Source organism: Phyllobates terribilis, unplaced genomic scaffold, assembly GCF_046119375.1.
Source record: "Phyllobates terribilis strain yellow unplaced genomic scaffold, ASM4611937v1 Scaffold_116__1_contigs__length_5312468, whole genome shotgun sequence".
Taxonomy (NCBI): domain Eukaryota; kingdom Metazoa; phylum Chordata; class Amphibia; order Anura; family Dendrobatidae; genus Phyllobates; species Phyllobates terribilis.
The window spans coordinates 3,219,110-3,243,999 of record NW_027362876.1 but is presented as its reverse complement, the minus strand read 5'-3'; the positions used below and the strand labels follow the sequence as shown (position 1 = coordinate 3,243,999).

Here is a 24,890-nt window from a genome sequence, read left to right as displayed (position 1 = left end):
TTTACAAAAATAATGTTTCAAAGTACTGAAACTTTTATCATTAATTATATGTAGCAGTAAAAGGAAAACTCATTGTCCAATTTGAATTCAGGAGGTCAAACTCATTAAGAAATGGCACAGTTCATAACGGAACCTAACAACTTTTAAGAATAGGTAAAACAGTGTTACATGATCTGAAAGGTCCATGAGCTAGGTTCTTCAGCTGCTCAGTCAGGACGTGCAGCCTCTGCATAGGTCCCAGTACCTTCCTCTCCTCTTTTGCACCAATCAGTTAGATAGGTGTGGGGCTTGAGGAGAGAGCAGTTCTCTCACTGATCAGGAAGGACACGGTCTCATTGTTCTCGGTCACAGGAAGCTATCTCCAGTCTATAGGACGCACTCACTTATTAGCAAGATTTTTTTTTGCTAAAGGTAAGTCTTTTCAAGTAAAACTTTTTCCACATTAAGGATATAAAAAAGGCTTCTCCCCTCTGTGACTTCTCTGATGTCTATCAAGATGCACTTTCCGATTAAAAAATTTCACACATTCTGAACAGGAAAAAGGCTTCTCCCCTGTGTGAGTTCTCTGGTGACTAAGAAGATTTGATTTCTGGTTAAAACATTTCCCACATTCTGTACATAAAAAAGGCTTTTCCTCTGTGTGAGTTATCTGATGTTTAACAAGAGCTGATTTGCTGTTAAAACATTTCCCACATTCTGAACATGAAAAAGGCTTCTCCCCTGTGTGAGTTCTCTGATGTGTAACAAGATCTGATTTCTGGTTAAAACATTTCCCACATTCTGAACATGAAAAAGGCATCTTTCCTGTGTGAATTCTCTGATGTCTATCAAGATGCGCTTTCCGGTTAAAACATTTTCCACATTCTGAACATGAAAAAGGCTTTTCCCCTGTGTGAATTATCTGATGTTTGATAAGACTTGATTTCTCTGTAAAATATTTACCACATTCTGAACATGAAAAAGGCTTCACTCCTGTGTGAGTTCTCTGGTGCTTAACAAGATTTGATTTCCCTGTAAAACATTTCTCACATTCTGAACATGAAAAAGGCTTTTCCCCTGTGTGAGTTTTCTGATGTCTAACAAGAGCTGAGTTGTTGTTAAAACATTTCCCACATTCTGAACAGGAAAAAGGCTTCTCCCCTGTGTGAGTTCTCTGATGTGTAACAAGATCTGATTTCTGGTTAAAACATTTCTCACATTCTGAACATGAAAAAGGCTTCTCCCCTGTGTGAGTTCTCTGATGTCCATCAAGATGCGCTTTCCGGAAAAAAAATTTCCCACATTCTGAACAGTAAAAAGCCTTCTCCCCTGTGTGAGTTCTCTGATGTCTATCAAGATGCGCTTTCCGGTTAAAACATTTCCCACACTCTGAACATGAAAAAGGCTTCTCCCCTGTGTGAATTCTCTGATGTCTGATAAAACTTGAATTATCTGTAAAACATTTTCCACATTCTGAACAAGAAAATGACTTCTCTCCTGTGTGAGTTCTCTGGTGGTTAACAAGATTTGATTTCCCTGTAAAACATTTCTCACATTCTGAACATGAAAAAGGCTTCTCTCCTGTGTGAGTTCTCTGGTGGTTAACAAGATTTGATTTCCCTGTAAAACATTTCTCACATTCTGAACATGAAAAAGGCTTCTCTCCTGTGCGAGTTCTCTGGTGGTTAACAAGATTTGATTTTCCTGTAAAACATTTCTCACATTCTGAACATGAAAAAGGCTTCTTCCCTGTGTGAGTTCTTTGGTGACTAAGAAGACTTGCTTTCTTGTTAAAACATTTCATACACTTGAAACAAGGAAATCTATTCTTTGCTGTGTGAATTTTTTGATGTTTAAGAAAAAACTTTTTGAGGGGAAAACTATTTCCATATTCTGACCGTGAAAATGGCTTCTTAGCTTTAGGAGCAGTTAGTTTTTTAATGCTTATTTTATGACTTTGATATTCCTTAGTAGTCGGTAATGAATCGGAAGATAGGACCTGTTTCAAAGGATCAGATGACACATCTTTGCTGGGAAGGGATGATGGTATATTTGGAGTAATAGCATTCCCTTCAATTGTATCCTGTGAGATCTCCAGCTCATCTGATTTGAAAATTGAAGATGTCAGCTGTCCCTCTGATCTCCTAGTACAGTCATCTGCTAAGTAAAAAAAATATTATATTTGAATAAAATATTCTTGAAATTCATATTTTTGAACATTTCTACTTAATCTGTTGGTACAAATGGCAAGTTATGTAAAAATATTGAATTATTCACCAAGACAATGACAGTTCACAGTCTAATAGAAAACCTCATAGCATGAACAAGTAGAGTTTGGTGTTCAACTGTTTGTTCATTCTGCCTCCCAAATATGAAATATGCGAAAATGATACCAATAAAAATTTCTACTCATCTCACAAAAAACAAGCCTCCACTCAGGTCCATCATCTGTCAACGGAAAAACAGAGGTTTCCACATCACTAGTGGCTCAAAAACTCTTGAAAAGAAACATGGCTTCCATAAACTAATCCAGCAAAATCTGCTCTTCCAAAGTCAAATATGCTCCCTACTTAACTCAAATGGAAAGCACCACACACTACTAAAGCTCATGCATAATGCTGGAAGCTGCCTGATACAGCCTTGTTCTCCACTGGTTAAGTCTTCTGGGTTCAGCTCCCATGTTGTGTATTTTCTTCTTAGTTTCTTCTTGTGATCCCAGCTCGTTTACTGACTACTATTGTGTCTTCTGATTTTGTATATTCTCTGCCCTCCTTGTTCTGATCCGGCCACCTGACTATTCTTCTTGTCATCTCACACCACAGAACAGCAGGCAACACCAAGTCCAAGCCTAGGGGTCTCTGTGTAAATCCAGATCCATGTAGAGGGGTTAAAGGGTGATGGGCAAAACTTTGACTATAGACAATAACACATCTAATGAAAAGATCGGAAAAAAAAAGTAACTAGTGGTGAAACCTCTCTGGGATAATTAGAGTATGGTTCTTGGTAGCTCCAGGCAATTTAAACTATAGTAAGGGCCAATATTTTCTGTCAGATGAGTATCAAGAAGAAATATACATTTAATGAGAACTTTTTATAATAGTGCAGAGCTGAGATGTCTTAAATTTAGAACTCGGGCATTTGGAAGAGGCAATGGAGACCTTTGTTGAATGACTACCAGGGAGTTACAAACTCACATATGTGAGGCCGGCCGATCCCACCACAATCAAACTATCATACAGAATGAACAGGTAAAAAAAAAGACAGGATAAAAAAATACATTACATCCCCAACAAGAATGTATGTTTGGGGGGTGGGGGGGACTCCAACACTAAGCCAGAGTTGCACTTATTTATTTATGGTAGACTGTTGGAGATACTATGAGTCCTGACCAGAAGAGTAGAGAAAGTATTAGTGCCCCCCATTTCAGGATAAATTGCATCGAAATTCTTTAGGATCGATAATGTCATGTAATTTATGATGTGGAGTGAATCCATGAAACCAGGGCTCGAGCCAACACATCTCCTGCAGGCGTGAATAAATGTATATTACAGCCATCAGCCACGCACAGCTTAGAGATATATCATGGCACAGGTGTAATGTTTTTTGTATAATTTATCTATTTGAAGTTATTTGGTTTAAAAAGAAATTGAAAAGTCAGGATAAAGGGAAACTCTGTTGTTATTATACAGAAATTCACACTTGGTCCTCACCGCACGTTTAATGTTGCCGATCATAAAAGCGAGGTTTGGTCATAAAGACTGGACCTGGTCTTGTAGGGACCATATGAGCACATTCAGCAACACAGAATGGAGAGAAGGTAGATTAATCTAATAAGATATCAGGATTCTAGGAAGCCAACAGCATCATTACCCTCCACTTTCTCTTACAGGCTCATCATAATATTTTTCTTTAAGTGATTTTCTAACTTGTCAGCACTTTCTACATATGCTGTCATTTAGCTTTGTAGTTTACAGATCTGGGCAGGTAAAAGTCAGGATCTTCTAATTTCAGTTGGTAGTTGGATCTTCCAGGTTGTAAGTTCTATAGAAAAGGGCTTTCAATGTCCAAAGTCATTTGTACAATTTTTGGTGGAAGAAAAGGTTTTGGCCTAGATGCAAAATGGTGGTCACACGATTGTGATATGGCCAGCCTACATGACCAGTAAACCATCCACAGCCTGTGACTGAGAAGAATCTGTGACTTCTCTTCATTTAGTGGTCACTACTCACCTGGGTCGTCATATGTAGGAATCTCCTCTTTACACCGCTCATCACCCCTTTCATATGTCTCTATAGTATTAATATGGGTCAGATCTTCACCCTGAAAAAAAATATTGTACAAGTCACAGACAGTTGGAGAAGTCCCATCTATGATCAGCTCTAATCCTGCCATCTCCACTGTTCTCATTACACAAGTATAAAACATATAATACTGGTGGATAAAACAAGACAAATAGGGGAGATCTTGTGACACCTTCTCTCCATCTACCTGATCCTGAGGAACATTGGGATCTTCTTGTTTACAGTCCTGTGGAAGAAGAGGACGGGGACATCTCTCTGGTGTTGTCCTCTTACTGGATAGATCTGGAGGAAACACATACAGGAACTGTATTCATTCTTTACATACAGATAACTATAGGTCGTGTGTATTTAGTCCTGTCTATTACCTGGTGATGTGAGGGGCTGGGGAACCTCTAGCATGATGTCCTTGTACAGATCTTTGTGTCCTTGTAAATACTCCCACTCATTCATGGAGAAATAGACGGTGACGTCCTGACACCTTATAGGAATCTGACACATACAATGACAGTCATCCCCCAATCCCTTCATAGCTATACTATAAAATGTCTCAGCATTCCCAGCAATGTCACCTCTCCAGTCAGCAGCTCAATCATCTTGTAGGCCAGATCTAGGATATTTTGGTCATTCATGTTCTCATGTATCAGGTGATGAGGTGGAAGCCCTGTGATTGGGCTCAGGGTTCTTCCCAATCCCTCAGACACAGGGTCCTGACAGCGCTCACTAGAGGTCTTCTTCACTACTGTGTAATCCTGGTTATGTAGAGACACATTCATAAATCTCACTACAGATATTTCCAGAGTCCTCACCTCTCCAGTTCTGTCTATCTGTTATTCCCATAGATAAGAATGATGTAATGTGACGTCATCAGAATCTCTCACCTCTCCAGTAAGCCGGAAGAGGATCTCTAGGGTGAGGTGTAATATCCCCTCCACCATCTTGTCTCTGTCCATATCCATCTTTGATGGGTAAATCAGGAAAATTCTCTTATATAGAAGATCTTCACTGAGAGGATCCGATATTGTAGAGACCTGAATGAGAAGATGAGCGATGTAACATCAAAAAATCCTGTGTAATAATACAATTACTGGAGATAATAAGGGAAACATTTTAGATTTATTGTTTACAGTGTTTAGATTTCTTCTTTACATCTAGTAATAAAACCTATATATTTTAGGCCACAGACAACAAGCAGTTGCTTCCTTGGAGTCTGTAGCTGAATACGTTTCTCATAGACTCATCTTCCTTATTGCTAATTCTCGTCTCATTTACTGACACTGGAATTGGCATTAGCAATACTGCAGGAGATATTCATTACACGTGACATGAGAAATAACTATTTCATGATGAGGACGACATCTTCATCTTCTACTACCGTTCTATTAACATATTTAGCCAGAGTCTGTCACAAACTACATCCCCAACGGCCGTCTATATGTTTCCTGTCTTCACCAGACTGTCATCTTCTAACAAGTTAGAGCTCAGGTCTGATTCACACACAGAAGTTTGAGGCATTTATAAAAGTTTCTTTGTTTGCACAAATACCGTGGACAGAAATTATTTAGTAGCAGTCTCACTAAGACGGGAGTTATTTGATGCCAAAGTCTCCATGTACAGTCTTTTATGGAGTCTATTTCTGGCCTTAGGCTGTCCTATATTACAAGAAAAACTCCATAAAAAAGCAGATATTAACATTTTGTTAATTATTTTAAAACAAATGTTTAACATGTTAAAAAGTAACTCTTTTGGGCATCAGAACATAGATGTACAGGCAGGGATGGCACAGGTGCGGCTGCTACACAAACCCTGGCAGTTTAACCACTTGCTGCTGTCAAGGGCAAACATGGCATCTAAGAAGGTTTGACAGAGTTCCACTGAATGCCCCTCCTCTCTCAAGTACTTGATAGTATGGGGATGCCTAGTTACTACGATACTTAAATAACCAATAATGGTGTCTGGGCCTGTAATGTAGAAAAGTCTATTAGGCTGGGCCAGAGGCAATGTCCAATAAGTTACTTTTTAATGCCCCCATACACATTAGACTAAAGTTGCATGAAAGCACTGATTTCCGGGGTTTGGTAGACTATATACATTATTTGGGGGCCTCCCGATAGATGGTGTCAGGGCAGAGAAGGATCTGGCATCCTGAATTTCAGAGGCTAATCCGTTTGTTCTTTCTGTAGATAATCCTCCAATAGAGGAGTCTGGAGGTGACTCTCTCATACAGATCACAGGAAAGCTGGAATATTGGTGCATATGGGGGAGTCGGGAGAGATAGCCGTCTGCCAAATGACCGCTCAGCCAACACTTATCTTGTGTATGGGGCCGTTAGTATTACATACATACATACATACAGATGACACCTATCGGGCAGCAATATTCCCTTATTCCCTTGTTCTCCTGTGTGCCCATCTAGCTCAGAAAGAGAACTCACAGACAGTATGATTGCCCCCCTAATTCCTGATATTTAAAAAAAAACAACAAAAAAAAAACACCACACACAAACGGCTGAATGGTGGATCAGGGACCCTTCAACTCCCTGACTCCCTATTCTATTCAATGGTATCACCATCATGGGAATGTGGATATCACTGAAATTGTGATGATGGGTAAGGAGAGCGTGCTCGGTGCCGAGCCGTCTCAGTTCATGGGCACCATACAGGCCGCATGGGCGACCGCTATGGATGATACGGTCTTGCCAACTATTGTGTGGAAAATATCTCATAGATACTGGGTTCATTATTATCTGCACCAAGAATGGGGCTAAGTGAGTATTCATTCATTAGCTGTGGGGCACTACTGTGGGAACACCCCCCTAAAATAAAATATTAAACCTTTTTTAAATATATGAATTGAAAACTGGGACTAACAAGATATATATTTATTTATACTTAAAACTAGCAAAATTACCTGCTGAATGGCTTGTTGCAGGGGCGGACACAGACTGTAGTGGGCCCCTGTGCAAGAAATTTTGGGGGGCCCCCCCTGCCCTTCATAAGGCAACAAAGTTATGTAAACATAACCCCCCATGTGCAGCTCTCACCCCCCCATGTGCAGCTCTCACCCCCCGTGCATCTCTCATCCCCCCCATGTGCATCTCTCATCCCCCCCATGTGCATCTCTCATCCCCCCCATGTGCATCTCTCATCCCCCCCATGTGCATCTCTCATCCCCCCCATGTGCATCTCTCATCCCCCCCATGTGCATCTCTCACCCCCCCATGTGCATCTCTCACCCCCACATGTGCATCTCTCACCCCCCCATGTGCATCTCTCACCCCCCCATGTGCATCTCTCACCCCCCCCATGTGCATCTCTCATCCCCCCCGTGCATCTCTGATTCCCCCCACTCCTAGTTAATTAATTGTATTTAAAAAAAATAAAACTTGTTATACTTACCCCCATGCAATCCCTGCAGAATCCTGGCGCTCGTCCACGTCGCTGCCACCAGGTTCTCCTGACGTTCGGCCATGTGACGGCGCCACATACATAGCCATCAGCTTTTGTTTTGGCCAAAAGATTTTTAAAGCCGCCACCACGATAAGGTAGACTCTTCTGGGCGGGCCCTACTCTAACCTATTAAAATTTTCTTAAAATATCCAATACTCTTTTTAGATATATTTTTATTTAGTTTTCTTTAAGGGAATGTGTCATATACATTTTTTTTTTAAATGACCAATAATACCACATACAGGGAATACCGCCACACCATGACCAGACCACATATTACCACAACATAGTGACCGAATAATACCACACAGAAGGGAGAAAAACTGCCACACCATGACCAGACCACATATTACCACTACATTACTAATATTACCACCACATTACTAATATTACCATAAGTGTCATTATACACGGGAGCTCTATACATGGTATGTATAACGTAAGTGTCCAGGTAATCTAGTGATCACCAGTGAAATTATACACAGGAGCTCTGTATATAGTGTCAGTGTACAGGTAATACAGTGACATTATACACAGGAGCTCTGTATATAGTGTACAGGTAATACAGTGATCATCAGTGACATTATACACAGGAGCTCTGTATATAGTGTCAGTGTACAGGTAATACAGGGATCACCAGTGACATTATACACAGGAGCTCTGTATATAGTGTCAGTGTACAGGTAATACAGTGATCACCAGTGAAATTATACACAGGAGCTCTGTATATAGTGTCAGTGTACAGGTAATACAGTGATCACCAGTGACATTATACACAGGAGCTCTGTATATAGTGTCAGTGTACAGGTAATACAGTGATCACCAGTGACATTATACACAGTGTACATGTAATAGACTGACTCACCGGTGACGTCTCTAGGTGAAGTCCTTCATCTTCGCTTTTCTCCTTCATCCAGCACAGACCGCCATCACGTCTTCCAGCCAGGACTCGTCTCTGCATAAAATAACACAGTTATCTAGAGCACATTCCCCAACTTCTACATTATGCAGCTGAATACAGACGTGCATCCACCATCAATATATGGTTAGTTATTAGGCAACCTACCATTCCAAATATAAATTGTAATCCACCACTGTGCCCCCATTAACTGTAAATAGGCACTTAATATATAATTTAATTAGAACCTCTACTCTTTCCGCCAATTTGTTACCAGTCACACTCCTGCATCCGCAACGCCCCCTACTCTATACTTCCTGCTCCCCGCATTCAATATTTACATGCACCCCCTGCCCCAATTCATTATATCATGTCCGTGCTCTCCCCACCCCATCATCATTTATCATTTACTCTCCCCCACCCCACATTCGTTATGTGCAGCTCATTATCCCCCTACTCCCAATTCCCCCATGTGCAGCTCTCAAACCCCCCCATGTGCAGCTCTCATCCCCCTCCATGTGCCCCTCTCTCACCCCCTCCCCCCCACATGTGCCCCTCTCTCATCCCCCTCCCCCACATGTGCCCCTCTCTCATCCCCCTCCCCCACATGTGCCCCTCTCTCATCCCCCTCCACCACATGTGCACCTCTCTCATCTCCCCCCACATGTGCATCTCCCATCTCCCCCCCGCACACATGTGCATCTCCCATCTCCCCCCCACACATGTGCATCTCCCCCACACATGTGCATCTCCCATCTCCCCCCCCCACACACGTGCATCTCCCATCTCCCCCCCCACACACATGTGCATCTCCCATCCCCCCCCCACATGTGCATCTCCCATCCCCCCCCACATGTGCATCTCCCATCCCCCCCACATGTGCATCTCCCATCCCCCCCCCACACACATGTGCATCTCCCATCCCCCCCCCACACACATGTGCATCTCCCATCCCCCCCACACACACATGTGCATCTCCCATCTCCCCCCCCTACACACATGTGCATCTCCCATCTCCCCCCCCACGCACATGTGCATCTCCCATCTCCCCCCCCACATACATGTGCATCTCCCATCTCCCCCCCACACACATGTGCATCTCCCATCTCCCCCCCCACACACGTGCATCTCCCCCCCCCACACACGTGCATCTCCCATCTCCCCCCCCCACACACGTGCATCTCCCCCCCCCCCACACACGTGCATCTCCCATCTCCCCCCCCCACACACATGTGCATCTCCCATCTCCCCCCCCACACACATGTGCATCTCCCATCTCCCCCCCCACACACATGTGCATCTCCCATCTCCCCCCCCCCACACACACACATGTGCATCTCCCATCTCCCCCCCCCACACACATGTGCATCTCCCATCTCCCCCCCCACACACACACATGTGCATCTCCCATCTCCCCCCCCACACACACATACACACACACATACACACACACACACACACACACATGTGCTTCTCCCATCTCTCCACTCCTAGTTAATTGTATTTTAAAAAAAATAAAACTTGTTATACTTACCCCCATGCGATCCCTGCAGAATCCTGGCGCTCGTCCAAATCGCTGACAGCAGGTTCTCCTAACTTCCGGCCATGTGACGGCACCGTCACATGACCGGAAGTCAGGGGAATCATGAAGGCGCTGCTGCAACAGCGCAGCTCAGCGCTGAAATGTCCCGGACCCGGCGCATAGCATGGGGCCGGGGGCCCCATGAGGAGAGAGACGCACAAGAGGGGGGCCCCCCGAGGGGGCCCCTACCGGCCGGGCCCCATACTGGAGTCAGGGCAGTCATGCCCTGATGGCGGCCCTGCTGGAGGCTGGAGGGGCCCCCTCTCCCTCGGGGCCCCCGTTCAATGAACCGGCTGCACGGGCGGTAGTTCCGCCCCTGGCTTGTTGTGGATGTACATAAACAGATGTAAGCAATGATGCTGCTGAACAATTGATACAGTCACTACTGTACCCGATCCTGTACCTAAACAAAGTTGATACTGCCTACCTGCGGAGGTTAGCACCCTCAACAATGGTGCCCCCGCTCACTGGTGGCTGTACCTCAGAAGCCGTAGTTAACTCTGACATATATCAAAAAAATACACTGATACATTAAATAGGACCAGATATGTCTCAAGGTATATATAAAGCAAAAGGTATGGTACTCATCAGAGAATGGTTCATCCGCCTCAACGTGTTTCCCCAACAGGTTCATCAGGAGGCTTCATACAGGGATGATAATTCATGATGTTCAGCATAGTGTGCCTAATAGCCAGGTGTCCATGTATAAATATCCTACTTCATCCAAACCCCTCCCAGACTAGGAGACCCATTCCTATTCCTTGAGGTGAATTGTCATAGGATATACAGAATGGAGTCTGTCTACAATAATCTACTGCGCTACTTCTCATGAGCTAGTGGTCCGATAATGTCCACCCCCTAGTATGCATGTCCAGAAGTGGCGTGCTTTACACTGAAACGCCAGATAAACTGTTTGTCACCGCCCCACTCGTACCAGTGACTGCGCATGACCGTAGTTATGTGTTCCACATGGGAGAGCATAATGGCCTATATGTGTCCGGACCATCACCCTTGTCAGTAGATAAAGTAACATACGGTTAGAGGGTTTCTGTTTGCCTGTGTGTTGTATCCAGTCACCTGATTAAAGGGGCAGAATGTGGGCATCATACATACTGAAAAAGGGGCATAATAGGGGCATTACACTGTGTGGGGCATCATGCATACTGCATAAGGGGCAATACACTGTGTGGGGGCATCATACATCCGGCATAAGGGGCATAATGGGGGCATTACACTGTGTGGGGGCATCATACATCCTGCATAAGGGGAATAATGGGGGCATTACACTGTGTGGGGGCATCATACATACTGCATAAGGGGCATAATGGGGGCATTACACTGTGTGGGGGCATAATACATAAGGGGGATAATGGGGGCATTACACTGTGTGGGGGCATCATACATCCTGCATAAGGGGCATAATGGAGGCATTACACTGTGTGGGGGCATCATACATACTGCATAAGGGGCATAATGGGGGCATTACACTGTGGGGTCATCATACATACTGCATAAGGGCCATAATGGGGGCATTACACTGTGTGGGGGCATCATACATACTGCATAAGGGGCATAATGGGGGCATTACACTGTGTGGGGGCATCATACATAATACATAAGGGGCATAATGGGGGCATTACACTGTGTGGGGGCATCATACATCCTGCATAAGGGGCATAATGGGGGCATTACACTGTGGGGCCAGAAAAGGGGCCCTGTACTATGAGAACAATACGTTTCCTCCTTTCTGTCTCCATAGTTGGGTCGTATGTATCTATTACAGGAAACAGAACAAAAACCTTATGATTCTTATAAAGGGGCAACACTAGACCCCAAAAGAGTCTCTGTGCTGAAGGGGTTAATGCCCCCTGCACCCAGTAATGGGGTCTCCACATACTTCCACCTGCAGAGCCGCCACCACATATATGGCTGCTCTGTGCGCACAGGAGCTGTGATGAGGTCACAGAAGGGGAGGAGTCAGGGGTCACATGATCAGGGGCCTCAGTGGATGCAGGACTCTGCTGTGCTGGTTGTCATGGTGCTGGATGAGCTGAAGTATATGTGTGGGGTCAGGAGGGGTTTACAGTGTGGATGTAGCAGAGCCGTGTGTGTACGAGGTGTACGGAGCGGAGCCGCGTGTGTACGAGGTGTACGGAGCAGAGCCGCGTGTGTACGAGGTGTACGGAGCAGAGCCGCGTGTGTACGAGGTGTACGGAGCAGAGCCGCGTGTGTACGAGGTGTACGGAGCACAGCCGCGTGTGTACGAGGTGTACGGAGCGGAACCGCGTGTGTACGAGGTGTACGGAGCGGAGCCGCGTGTGTACGAGGTGTACGGAGCGGAGCCGCGTGTGTACGAGGTGTACGGAGCGGACCCGCGCGTGTACGAGGTGTACGGAGCGGACCTGAGCGTGTACGAGGTGTACGGAGTGGAGCCGCGCGTGTACGAGGTGTACGGAGCGGAGGCGCGCGTGTACGAGGTGTACGGAGCGGAGGCGCGCGTGTACGAGGTGTACGGAGCGGAGGCGCGCGTGTACGAGGTGTACGGAGCGGAGGCGCTCGTGTACGAGGTGTACGGAGCGGAGGCACGCGTGTACGAGGTGTACGGAGCGGAGGCGCGCGTGTACGAGGTGTACGGAGCGGAGCCGTGCGTGTACGAGGTGTACGGAGCGGAGCCACGCGTGTACGAGGTGTACGGAGTGGAGCCGCACGTGTACGAGGTGTACGGAGCGGAGCCGCGCGTGTGCGAGGTGTACGGAGCGGAGGCGCGTGTGTACGAGATGTACGGAGCGGAGGCGCGCGTGTACGAGGTGTACGGAGCGGAGCCGCGCGTGTACGAGGTGTACGGAGCGTAGGCGCTCGTGTATGAGGTGTACGGAGCGGAGGCGCGCGTGTACGAGGTGTACGGAGCGGAGGCGCGCGTGTACGAGGTGTACGGAGCGGAGGCGCGCGTGTACGAGGTGTACGGAGCGGAGGCACTTGTGTACGAGGTGTACGGAGCGGAGGCGCGCGTGTACGAGGTGTACGGAGCGGAGGCGCTCGTGTACGAGGTGTACGGAGCGGAGGCGCGCGTGTACGAGGTGTACGGAGCGGAGACGCGCGTGTACGGAGAGGAGATGTGTGTACGAGGTATACGGAGAGGAGACGTGTGTGTATGAGGTATTGATATGAACTGCTACAAACACTAAGGAAAGATAGGAAAACTGTCCCTACAATAGGACTAAGCTGATTCCCTACGATGCAGCGGGGGACCTGTTCCTTGTGAACAGACCCGCCTAAGTCCTCGGCTAGTCTGAACGCAGACCTATAGATATAAGGGAGGGGTCCCTACAAGAACTAAGGACTGGGATATAGTTGGACACCTGTGTGGGGGCATCATACATCCTGCATAAGGGGCATAATGGAGGCATTACACTGTGTGGGGTCATCATACATACTGCATAAGGGGCATAATGGGGGCATTACACTGTGTGGGGGCATCATACATACTGCATAAGGGGCATAATGGGGGCATTACACTGTGTGGGGGCATCATACATCCTGCATAAGGGGCATAATGGAGGCATTACACTGTGTGGGGTCATCATACATACTGCATAAGGGGCATAATGGGGGCATTACACTGTGTGGGGGCATCATACATACTGCATAAGGGGCATAATGGGGGCATTACACTGTGTGGGGGCATCATACATAATACATAAGGGGCATAATGGGGGCATTACACTGTGTGGGGGCATCATACATCCTGCATAAGGGGCATAATGGGGGCATTACACTGTGGGGCCAGAAAAGGGGCCCTGTACTATGAGAACAATACGTTTCCTCCTTTCTGTCTCCATAGTTGGGTCGTATGTATCTATTACAGGAAACAGAACAAAAACCTTATGATTCTTATAAAGGGGCAACACAAGACCCCAAAAGAGTCTCTGTGCTGAAGGGGTTAATGCCCCCTGCACCCAGTAATGGGGTCTCCACATACTTCCACCTGCAGAGCCGCCACCACATATATGGCTGCTCTGTGCGCACAGGAGCTGTGATGAGGTCACAGAAGGGGAGGAGTCAGGGGTCACATGATCAGGGGCCTCAGTGGATGCAGGACTCTGCTGTGCTGGTTGTCATGGTGCTGGATGAGCTGAAGTATATGTGTGGGGTCAGGAGGGGTTTACAGTGTGGATGTAGCAGAGCCGTGTGTGTACGAGGTGTACGGAGCGGAGCCGCGTGTGTACGAGGTGTACGGAGCAGAGCCGCGTGTGTACGAGGTGTACGGAGCAGAGCCGCGTGTGTACGAGGTGTACGGAGCACAGCCGCGTGTGTACGAGGTGTACGGAGCGGAACCGCGTGTGTACGAGGTGTACGGAGCGGAGCCGCGTGTGTACGAGGTGTACGGAGCGGAGCCGCGTGTGTACGAGGTGTACGGAGCGGAGCCGCGTGTGTACGAGGTGTACGGAGCGGACCCGCGCGTGTACGAGGTGTACGGAGCGGACCCGAGCGTGTACGAGGTGTACGGAGTGGAGCCGCGCGTGTACGAGGTGTACGGAGCGGAGGCGCGCGTGTACGAGGTGTACGGAGCGGAGGCGCGCGTGTACGAGGTGTACGGAGCGGAGACGCGCGTGTACGAGGTGTACGGAGAGGAGATGTGTGTACGAGGTATACGGAGAGGAGACGTGTGTGTATGAGGTATTGATATGAACTGCTACAAACACTAAGGAAAGATAGGAAAACTGTCCCTACAATAGGACTAAGCTGATTCCCTACGATGCAGCGGGGGACCTGTTCCTTGTGAACAGACCCGCCTAAGTCCTCGGCTAGTCTGAACGCAGACCTATAGATATAAGGGAGGGGTCCCTACAAGAACTAAGGACTGGGATATAGTTGGACACCTCCTAGCAGAAATTGTAGCAGAGCAAAGACAAACAAACAAAAGTACTAGTGGTCAAAAGACCAAGCAAACTACAGAGTAAGGTACAAGGCACCTGGCTAGCTTAAGAGTAAAAGTAACACTGAAGTCCAGCAAGGCCAGGAGGGCGGAGCTGGATTATATAGGCAAAAAGTCATGTGACCAGCGAAATAGAAAAAACTAACAGGAGGGTTCTAACAGTACCCCTTCTTCTATGAGGATCCTCTGGATCCTCCAGGCCCAGGTCTATCAGGAAACCTCCTGTGAAACGCTCCGACAAGTCTAGGAGCAGAGACATCATCCGCCCTTACCCAGGAGTTATCCTCGCGAAACCTTTCCAAGCGACGAGATACTGCAATCTCCCTCTATGCCATCTAGAATTAAGAATGCGAGAAATTTCATATTCACCGTCTTCCTCCACCGGAGGAACAGAGACAGTGGCGTCCCTTTCAGAAATATCACCTTTTTTCAATAAGGAAACATGAAACACCGGATTAATCTTCCAGGAGGTAGGAACCTCCAACCTAACAGCAGATTGGTTAACTACCTGAAGCACCTTAAACGGACCTACAAACTTCGGGCCCAATTTCTTAGAAGGAATCCTCAACCGCAGATTCCTAGAGGACAACCAAACCATGTCACCAACAGTAAACAAAACCTCTTGACGTTTCCTGTCAAAGTACCTTTTGGATTTTTTGTTAGCCTCTTGAAGGTTATGATGTACATCAGTCCAAACTCTTTCCAAATCACCGGAAAAATTCTCGTCCTCCGGCACAGCCGATACCAATTTGGAGAATGACCCAAACGACGGATGTCTCCCAGTACAACAAAAAAGGGAGAACATCCAGAAGAAGAGGATGTATGGTTGTTAAGAGCAAATTCAGCCAGTGGCAGAAACTCAGACCACCCCTCTTGATTGTCAGCCACAAAACAACGCAAAAACTGTTCAACATCCTGGTTCTTTCTTTCTGTCTGTCCATTAGACTCAGGATGATAACCAGACAAAAATGACAAATGGACTCCCAACCTGTCACAAAAGGCACGCCAAAAACGAGCCACGAACTGAGGTCCCCTATCAGAAACAATGTCGGTAGGAACGCCATGGAGCCTGACAATTTCTTTAACAAAAGCCTTAGCGAGTGTCTTGGCGCAGGGCAGTTTGATGAAGGGAACCAAGTGACACATCTTGCTAAAACGGTCCACGACCACCCAGATAACAGTGAAACCCTCAGAGGCAGGAAGGTCAGTAATAAAATCCATCGCAAGATGCGTCCAAGGAGCACTAGGAACCTCCAGAGGGCAAAGCAACCCCGCAGCAGGAGCATGTGAAGACTTAGATCTAGCACACACAGTACATTGATGCACCCACTTAATGACTTCCTTCTGCCAACCAGGCCACCAAAAACTGCGACCTATAAGTCTCTTAGTCTCTGAAATTCCTGGATGACCTGCCAACCGAGACTCATGACACTCCACAAACAAATCTCTCCTAAAGTTCCTAGGCACAAACAACCTCCCATGGGGAGTGTTAGATGGGGCATCCTCCTGGGCTTTCAGAATCCCATCTTCCAAAACGGAGTCCAATGCTGCTATCACAACACCTTCCTGTAAAATGCTCTTCTCCTCCTCGGTACCAACCATGGGAGAAAAACTGCGAGATAAAGCATCCGCTTTTACATTCTTGGTACCCGGGATGTAAGTAACAGAAAACTTAAACCGCAAAAAAAAAAGGGCCCACCTAGCTTGACGGGCATTCAAGCGCTTGGCAGCATCAAGATAGATCAGATTCTTATGATCAGTAAAAACCTGAATGGGAAATTTAGCACCTTCCAAGAGATGACCCCAATGTTCAAATGTGAGTTTAATCGCCAGCAATTCCCGATTACCGACATCATAATTAAGTGCGGTCTCAGAAATTTTTTTTTTTAAAAAAGCACAGGGATGTATTCCATCCTTGTTTTCCTGAGACAAAACAGCACTGACCCCCACCGAAGAAGCATCAACCTCGACCAAAAAAGGCTTGGTCTCATCAGGCTGCATAAGGATGGGGGCAGAACTGAACCTCTCCTTGAGATACACAAAAGCTTCAATGGCCTCAGTAGTCCACTGAACCGCATTTGCACCTTTCCTGGTGAGATCGGTCAGCGGCTTAACAATTATAGAAAAATTCTTAATGAATTTTCTGTAATAATTGGCGAAACCCAAAAATCTCTGTATTGGTTTCAAACCAATAGGCCTAGGCCATTCCTGCACCGCCTGAACCTTCACAGGGTCCATCTCAAAGCCCTCACTGGAGATAATGTAGCCCAAAAAACGAATTCTCTGCACAGCGAACTCACATTTCTCCAGCTTAGCAAAAAGTGAATTGTCACTTAACAACTGCAAAACCTCACGTACGCTCTGCCAATGAGACTCCAGATCCGGTGCAAAAATCAAAATGTCATCCAAATACACCACCACATTCTTACCGATCAACGGTCTAAGGATGTCATTAATAAGGTTCTGAAAAAACGCTGGTGCGTTGGTAAGACCAAAGGCCATAACCAGATTCTCAAAATGACCCACTGGAGTGTTAAAAGCAGTTTTCCACTCATCACCTTCCTTCAAACGTAACAAATTGTATGCCCCCCGGAGATCAATCTTAGAGAACCACTTGGCCCCCACTAACTGGTTGAACAAGTCAGGAATTAATGGTAGTGGGTAGAAATTGCGTACTGTAATTTTATTAATCTCACGAAAGTCCAGACATGGACGTAAACCGCCGTCCTTTTTTTTTACAAAAAAAAATCCAACAGTCACAGGTGACTTAGAAGGTCTAATGTGACCGGCGGCCAAGCTTGTCTGTATGTATTCCTCCAAGGCCTTTCTCTCAGGGATAGTAAGATTAAATAAGCGACTCTTGGGAAGAGTAGCTCCAGGGACAAACTCAATAGTACAATCATAGTCCCTATGAGGAGGCAAAACTTGTGACTCCTCCTCAGAAAAAAACTTCCAAAAATCCTGAATAGGTACAGGTAATTCCCCTCTTTCCACAGTAGCAATGCGACCGTTACAACATCTATCAGAACACTTAGGACTCCAAGACTTAATTTCATTGGTAGACCAGTCCAGTACAGGATTGTGCAATTTTAACCAAGGTAACCCCAAAACCACTGGAGCAGGCAAATTATTTAATACCGCCAAATCCAAATTCACTTGGTGGATACCATTAATGGTGAGGGGAAACTCAAAAACCTTGTGAGTAATACCTTTCAAGGGAGAGCCATCAACAGCAACCACAGAAATAGGAGATGACAAAAGTTTGGATTCAAATTTAAATTTTTCTAAAAAACCCTCATCAATCACATTGAGTGTAGAACCACAATCCACAAATACCAGAAATTCAATCAACTCCTCCTGGAATGAGGTGCTTCCAGAAAGAAATACTCCTTTTGAGTTTAAACATGCTATGCGGGCGTAACTGACCTTTTTTTTTTTTTTTTCTTTGTTCAAACGAAGCACACAGTTCTTAATAAAGTGGTCAGATTTACCACAATAAAAACACAATCCTTTTTCCTGAGAGTGGGGTGACATCGCCCCAATCTCCATCGGTTCTCCACCCTCCGAACAGACCCTCTGAAAACTAGGAGCTGCCATAGCAATAGATTTCTCTTCATTACTCCTAGCAGCAGTCTCCTGTCCACACGTATGGCTAATTGCATTGCCTCCTGCAAGGTTCCAGGTTTTGGGAAGGCAATCAGCAGATCCTTAACCCTTTCACCTAGACCATCAAGAAACAAACATTTTAATGCTGAGTCATTCCATTCCACTTCAGCCGACCATCTTCTGAAGTATGTACAATAATTTTCCACATCACCTGATCCCTGCTTCAAACGTCTTAATTCAGTTTCAGCAGATGAGACTTGATCAGGATCATCATACAACAACCCCATAGCAGAAAAAAAATCCTCCACAGATCTAAAACACGGATCATTAGGTTGTAGAGAAAAGGCCCATCCTGGAGGTTCTTTGCGCAAAAGTGACATTATAAATCCAATGCGCTGAGGATCTGGGTCTTAAACGAAAATATAATAAACAAGCATTTTTAAAGGAAAAAAAAACTTGCCGTTTATCATAAAAAAAATCTGGAAGTCCTACCTTCGGTTCAACAAAATGCGCTCCAGGACAGCTACTCACGTGTTGCTGGAGCTCTGCCACCTCCAAAGACAGTCCCTGCAGGCGTTGAGCCAGCTCCTGAACCGACACCATGCTGAAATCAGGATTTCTTTCCTTAGAGTGTTTTATTTTTGGGCTGGACTTACTGATATGAACTGCTACAAACACTAAGGAAAGATAGGAAAACTGTCCCTACAATAGGACTAAGCTGATTCCCTACGATGCAGCGGGGGACCTGTTCCTTGTGAACAGACCCACCTAAGTCCTCGGCTAGTCTGAACGCAGACCTATAGATATAAGGGAGGGGTTCCTAAAAGAACTAAGGACTGGGATATAGTTGGACACCTCCTAGCAGAAATTGTAGCAGAGCAAAGACAAACAAACAAACAAAAGTACTAGTGGTCAAAAGACCAAGCAAACTACAGAGTAAGGTACAAGGTATACGGAGAGGAGACTTGTGTGTATGAGGTATACGGAGAGGAGACGTGTTTGTATGAGGTATACGGAGAGGAGACGTGTGTGTACAAGGTGTACGGAGAGGAGACGTGTGTGTACGAGGTGTACGGAGAGGAGACGTGTGTGTACTAGGTGTACGGAGAGGAGACGTGTGTGTACGAGGTGTACGGAGAGAAGTGTGTGTACGAGGTGTACGGAGAGGAGACGTGTGTGTACGAGGTGTACGGAGAGGAGACGTGTGTGTACGTGGTGTATGCAAAGGAGGCGTGTGTGTATGAGGTATACGGAGAGGAGCTGTGTGTGTACGAGGTATACGGAGAGGAGATGTGTGTGTACGAGGTATACGGAGAGGAGCTGTGTGTGTACGAGGTATACGGAGAGGAGATGTGTGTGGACGATGTGCTCGGAGCAGAACGTAGATAACAGAAGTAGTAAGTGTGGAGCACAGAGTGAAGCACTTGCTGATTGGTGTCATAAGGAAATTGTGAAATGTCTAAAGTCAGTACAGATTTGCTCCGCTAGTCTGGAGGGTCGGCCATGGTACCTGACGGACTGCAGAGATGTGTTCTCGGAAAAGGAGGCAGAGATACTACCTCACCATTGTCCTTATGATTGTGCTATTAATCTTCTCCCTAATTCTAAATTACCTAAAGCTCATATCATATAGAAAATGTACTCATGAACCAAGATTCATAAAATATAACAATGCTTTATTAAATACAAGATAAAATACACAAAATACATTACAATAAAAAAATACAGTGGGAAACCACAAGATCCTGCCTTTTGGATTCTCCAATGCACCAACAGGATTTCACCACTCTCTGAATGATATTTCTCTGATTACTTTGGGAGATTTCTTGTGATTTATCTTGATGATATAGAATTTTCTCTCCTCATTTGGATTCTCACCAGGAATATGTCAGTGTTGTATTACAAAGGTTGAGGGAGAATTCTTTGTTTGATGAAATTGAGAAATGTTTTTTTCTGTTCAAGAAATTTCATTCCTGGGGATTATTTTATCGGCTGATGGTTTACGATGGATCCTGGGAAGGTGAAAGCCACTATAGATTGGGTCTAACCTAGTGACCTCAAAGTGTTGCAACGTTGTGTAGGATTCGCCAACTATTATAGGAAATTCATTAGGGGTTTTCTCAGATTGCTGAACCTCTTACTGTCATCACACGTAAGGGGGCAGATCTTGTCCCCTATAAAAAATAAAAACACCATATACTCACCTTAGACCTAATCCCTGAAGCCATTGTCTCCTGAAATAAAGAAAAAAATAATAAATGACCATAATCTTCACTGTCTGCCGTAGTCCATATTGTGAGTGTCCCACATCGATCTCATGAATAGAACGGCCACATCAGAAAATGTGACGTCTCTATTCTGCAGCCGTGATACACTGACAGGAGCGCGACCTCACTTACGGCACTACTGCTGCGTGGGAATTTTTTGACAGCCTGTGTCAGGCGCAGCACTTCCTGTGATGCTGAAGCAGCCTGTGACATGCGCAGTACGATTTGAGATTCTTACTTCAACAAACATGGCGCAGGATACACTCAGGCGCTTAGAGCGCATGCCGGCCAGGAATCTTCCTGGCGCTGACACTGACATGTGCGGTAGCATTTGATAGATGCAGAGTTTTGGCGCTCGATTATATGATCCAATGGGGTGAGTCATGTTATCTTTGATTATTGAAAGCTACGCATCTGGTACTTGATTGCAATTAAATGTAATGTGTGTTTTGTGTAAATCTGCAATCCGTGTATCACCAGCACTTTATAAATATACAAGGAGGTTTGCACATGTCTTTTGTACTAGGCATTTTGGTTCTGTAAAGCACTTATGCACTTTATTTATATCATTGATTATCTGACGGATGACTCTATTTATATGATGTAACTTCACTTATTCACTGCTTGAGAAAGGCTCAAATCAGAGCCGAAATGTCGCCACTAGCCCTTATGGGCCATTAAACCACATTATGTTTTCTACAAGGAGTGCTGTCCTTTATTTTTGGAGTAGATACATGGATAGATAGATATACAGATAATAGATAGATAGATAATAGATAGATACATAGACTAATAGATAATTAGATAAATAGATATATGGAGAGCTGTCTGAAAGCAGGAAAAGCGGGAATCTGTCCTGTGCGCTGACGGCTCCTTGTTATATGGATGAGATGGAGTTACTGTGTCTCCTGGACATCGTGTTCTGGATCCGCACTTCTGATTAGCTACAACACCTAGTCGATGATAAAAATGCCTCAAATAAGAACCTGAAAAGTCCTCTGTGTCTGTGTGAATAAAGTCCTCTGTATTAGTGATGATTGAGCATACTCGCAAGTACTCGGTACTCGCCTGAGCATCTCAGTACTCAAGATGCTCCGAGCTCGCCGAGTATTTCCGGGGTTGCTCGGGTGGATACTTGGGTCCCCTCCCTGCATGTTTGGCGCTCTTTAGCGCGACAATCAACATGCAGGGATTGCCTGCCACTCACTGTAATGCCACAGCCATGTTGGTTGTGGCATTACAGTGATTGGCTGGCCGCACAGCGTCATCAGGTCTATATCAGACCTGGCGCCGCTGTGCTCGTCAGTCTACTCCGCAATCAGGCAGTGTAGGGAGAGATTTGGTTGTATATTAGGTAGTGTAGGGAGAAAACAAGTACATTACACATATCCATCTCAACAAACAGTCCTTTTGAGGACTAATCCATCTGCAGAGATATCAGACAGGCAGTGTATATAGGCAGGCAGGCAGGGTATATAGCAGACTGCAGTGCATATAGCACAAGAGGCTCCATTCCAGTTCTGCCTTCTGCTGCTGTTAGATATTTCTAGACAAAGGCCCAGGTCTCAGGGGCCAGGAATATTTTTTTGGGGATCTTAATCCTCATTATTTGCTTAAAAAGCAATCCAGAGAACACCATTTTTCTGCGCCATTTGCTTGTTGGCACTGCAGAATACAGCCAGGTCCTTTCCATATTACAGCGCTAAAATTCCAGCTATTTAAAACTGTGGTTCGTCCGTCACACGGATCACATACAGTACAGACCAAAAGTTTGGACACACCTTCTCATTTAAAGATTTTACTGTATTTTCATGACTTTGAAAATTGTACATTCACACTGAAGGCATCAAAACTATGAATTAACACATGTGGAATTATATACTTAACAAAAAAGTGTGAAACAACTGAAAATATGTCTTATATTCTAGGTTCTTCAAAGTAGCCACCTTTTGCTTTGATGACAGCTTTGCACACTCTAGAGGTAGCCATCGGAAATGATTTTCACTTCACAGATGTGCCCTGTCAGGTTTAAAAAGTGGGATTTTTTGCCTTATAAATGGGTTTGGGACCATCAGTTGTGTTGTGCAGAAGTCAGGTGCATACACAGCTGATAGTACTTCTGAATAGACTGTTAGAATTTGTATTATTGCAAGAAAAAAGCAGCTAAGTAAAGAAAAATGAGTGGCCATCATTACTTTAAGAAATGAAGGTCAGTCAGTCTGAAAAATTGGGCAAACTTTGAAAGTGTCCCCAAGTGCAGTTGCAAAAATCATCAAGCGCTACAAAGAAACTGGCTCATATGAGGACCGCCCCAGGAAAGGAAGACCAAGAGTCACCTCTGCTTCTGAGGATAAGTTTATCTGAGTCACCAGCCTCAGAAATCGCAGGTTAACAGCAGCTCACATTAGAAACCAGGTCAATGCCCCACAGAGTTCTAGCAGCAGACACATCTCTACACCTGTTAAGAGGAGACTTTGTGCAGCAGGTCTTCATGGTAAAATAGCTGCTAGGAAACCACTGCTAAGGACAGGCAACAAGCAGAAGAGACTTGTTTGGGCTAAAAAACACAAGGAATGGACATTAGACCAGTGGAAATCTGTGCTTTGGCCTGGTGAGTCCAAATTTAAGATCTTTGGTTCCAACCACCGTGTCTTTGTGCGACGCATAAAAGGTGAACGGATGGACTCTACATGCCTGGTTCCCACCGTGAAGCATGGAGGAGGAGGTGTGATGGCGTGGGGGTGCTTTGCTGGTGACACGATTGGGGATTTATTCAAAATTGAAGGCATACTGAACCAGCATGGCTACCACAGCATCTTGCAACAGCATGCTATTCCATCCGGTTTGCGTTTAGTTGGACCATCATTTATTTTTCAACAGGACAATGACTCCAAACACACCTCCAGGCTGTGTAAGGGCTATTTGACCAAGAGGGAGAGTGATGGGGTGCTACGCCAGATGACCTAGCCTCCACAGTCACCAGACCTGAACCCAATCAAGATGGTTTGGGGTGAGCTGGACTGCAGAGTGAAGGCAAAAGGGCCAACAAGTGCTAAGCATCTCTAGGAACTCCTTCAAGATTGTTAAAAGAACATTTCCGGTGACTATCTCTTGAAGCTCATCAAGAGAATCCCAAGAGTGTGCAAAGCAGTCATCAAAGCAAAAGGTGGCTACTTTGAAGAACCTAAGACATATTTTCAGTTGTTTCACACTTTTTTGTTAAGTATATAATTCCACATGTGTTAATTCATAGTTTTGATGCTTTCAGTGTGAATGTACAATTTTCAAAGTCATGAAAATACAGAAAAATCTTTAAATGAGAAGGTGTTTCCAAACTTTTGGTCTGTACTGTATATTTGCACTGAAAATACTGCCATTTTTGGCCTCCACTCAAATTATTTTTCAGTGTCTCAGCAAAGTTTTTGACACCGGTTTGCTGTTCAAAATAGTTACCTACAGCCAGGTATTTAAAACTGTGGTTTCTCCGTCACACGGATCACATTCACATATAATTGCACTGAAAATACTGCCATTTTTGTCCTCCATTCAAATTTTTTTTCAGTGTGTCAGCAAAGTTTTTGGCACCTGTTTGCTGTTCAAAATAGTTACCTACAGGCCAGGTATTTAAAACTGTGGTTCCTCCATCACATAGATTACATATAACTTTGCTCCAAATTCAGCCATTTGTAGTGAGCGTGGAAGATATTGTCCTCCATTTAAAATGGGCAAGGCGCGTGGCAAGGGACGGGGAACTGGACGTGATGGTGATGGTGCATACCGAGGCCGAGGCCGTGGGCTAGCTGAAATTGTGCCACAACAAACACCCACACCTTCTTGCCCAACCTTCCTGTCCCAATTTCTAGGGGACCGCAGCA

The 24,890-nt window shown here is 45.4% G+C and overlaps 1 protein-coding gene across 1 annotated transcript; it reads right to left on the bottom strand.

Annotated features, from left to right (window-relative positions):
• Window positions 1–228: 228 nt before the first annotated feature.
• Window positions 229–5,028, bottom strand: LOC141201455 (uncharacterized). Its single transcript, XM_073663445.1, has 3 exons — window positions 4,646–5,028; window positions 4,468–4,562; window positions 229–1,978 (listed from the first exon to the last, which is right to left on the bottom strand). The coding sequence occupies exons 1-3, from the start codon at window positions 4,806–4,808 to the stop codon at window positions 443–445; spliced, it is 1,794 nt and encodes a 597-aa protein (XP_073519546.1). The 5' UTR covers window positions 4,809–5,028; the 3' UTR covers window positions 229–442.
• Between the last annotated feature and the right edge of the window lie 19,862 nt (window positions 5,029–24,890).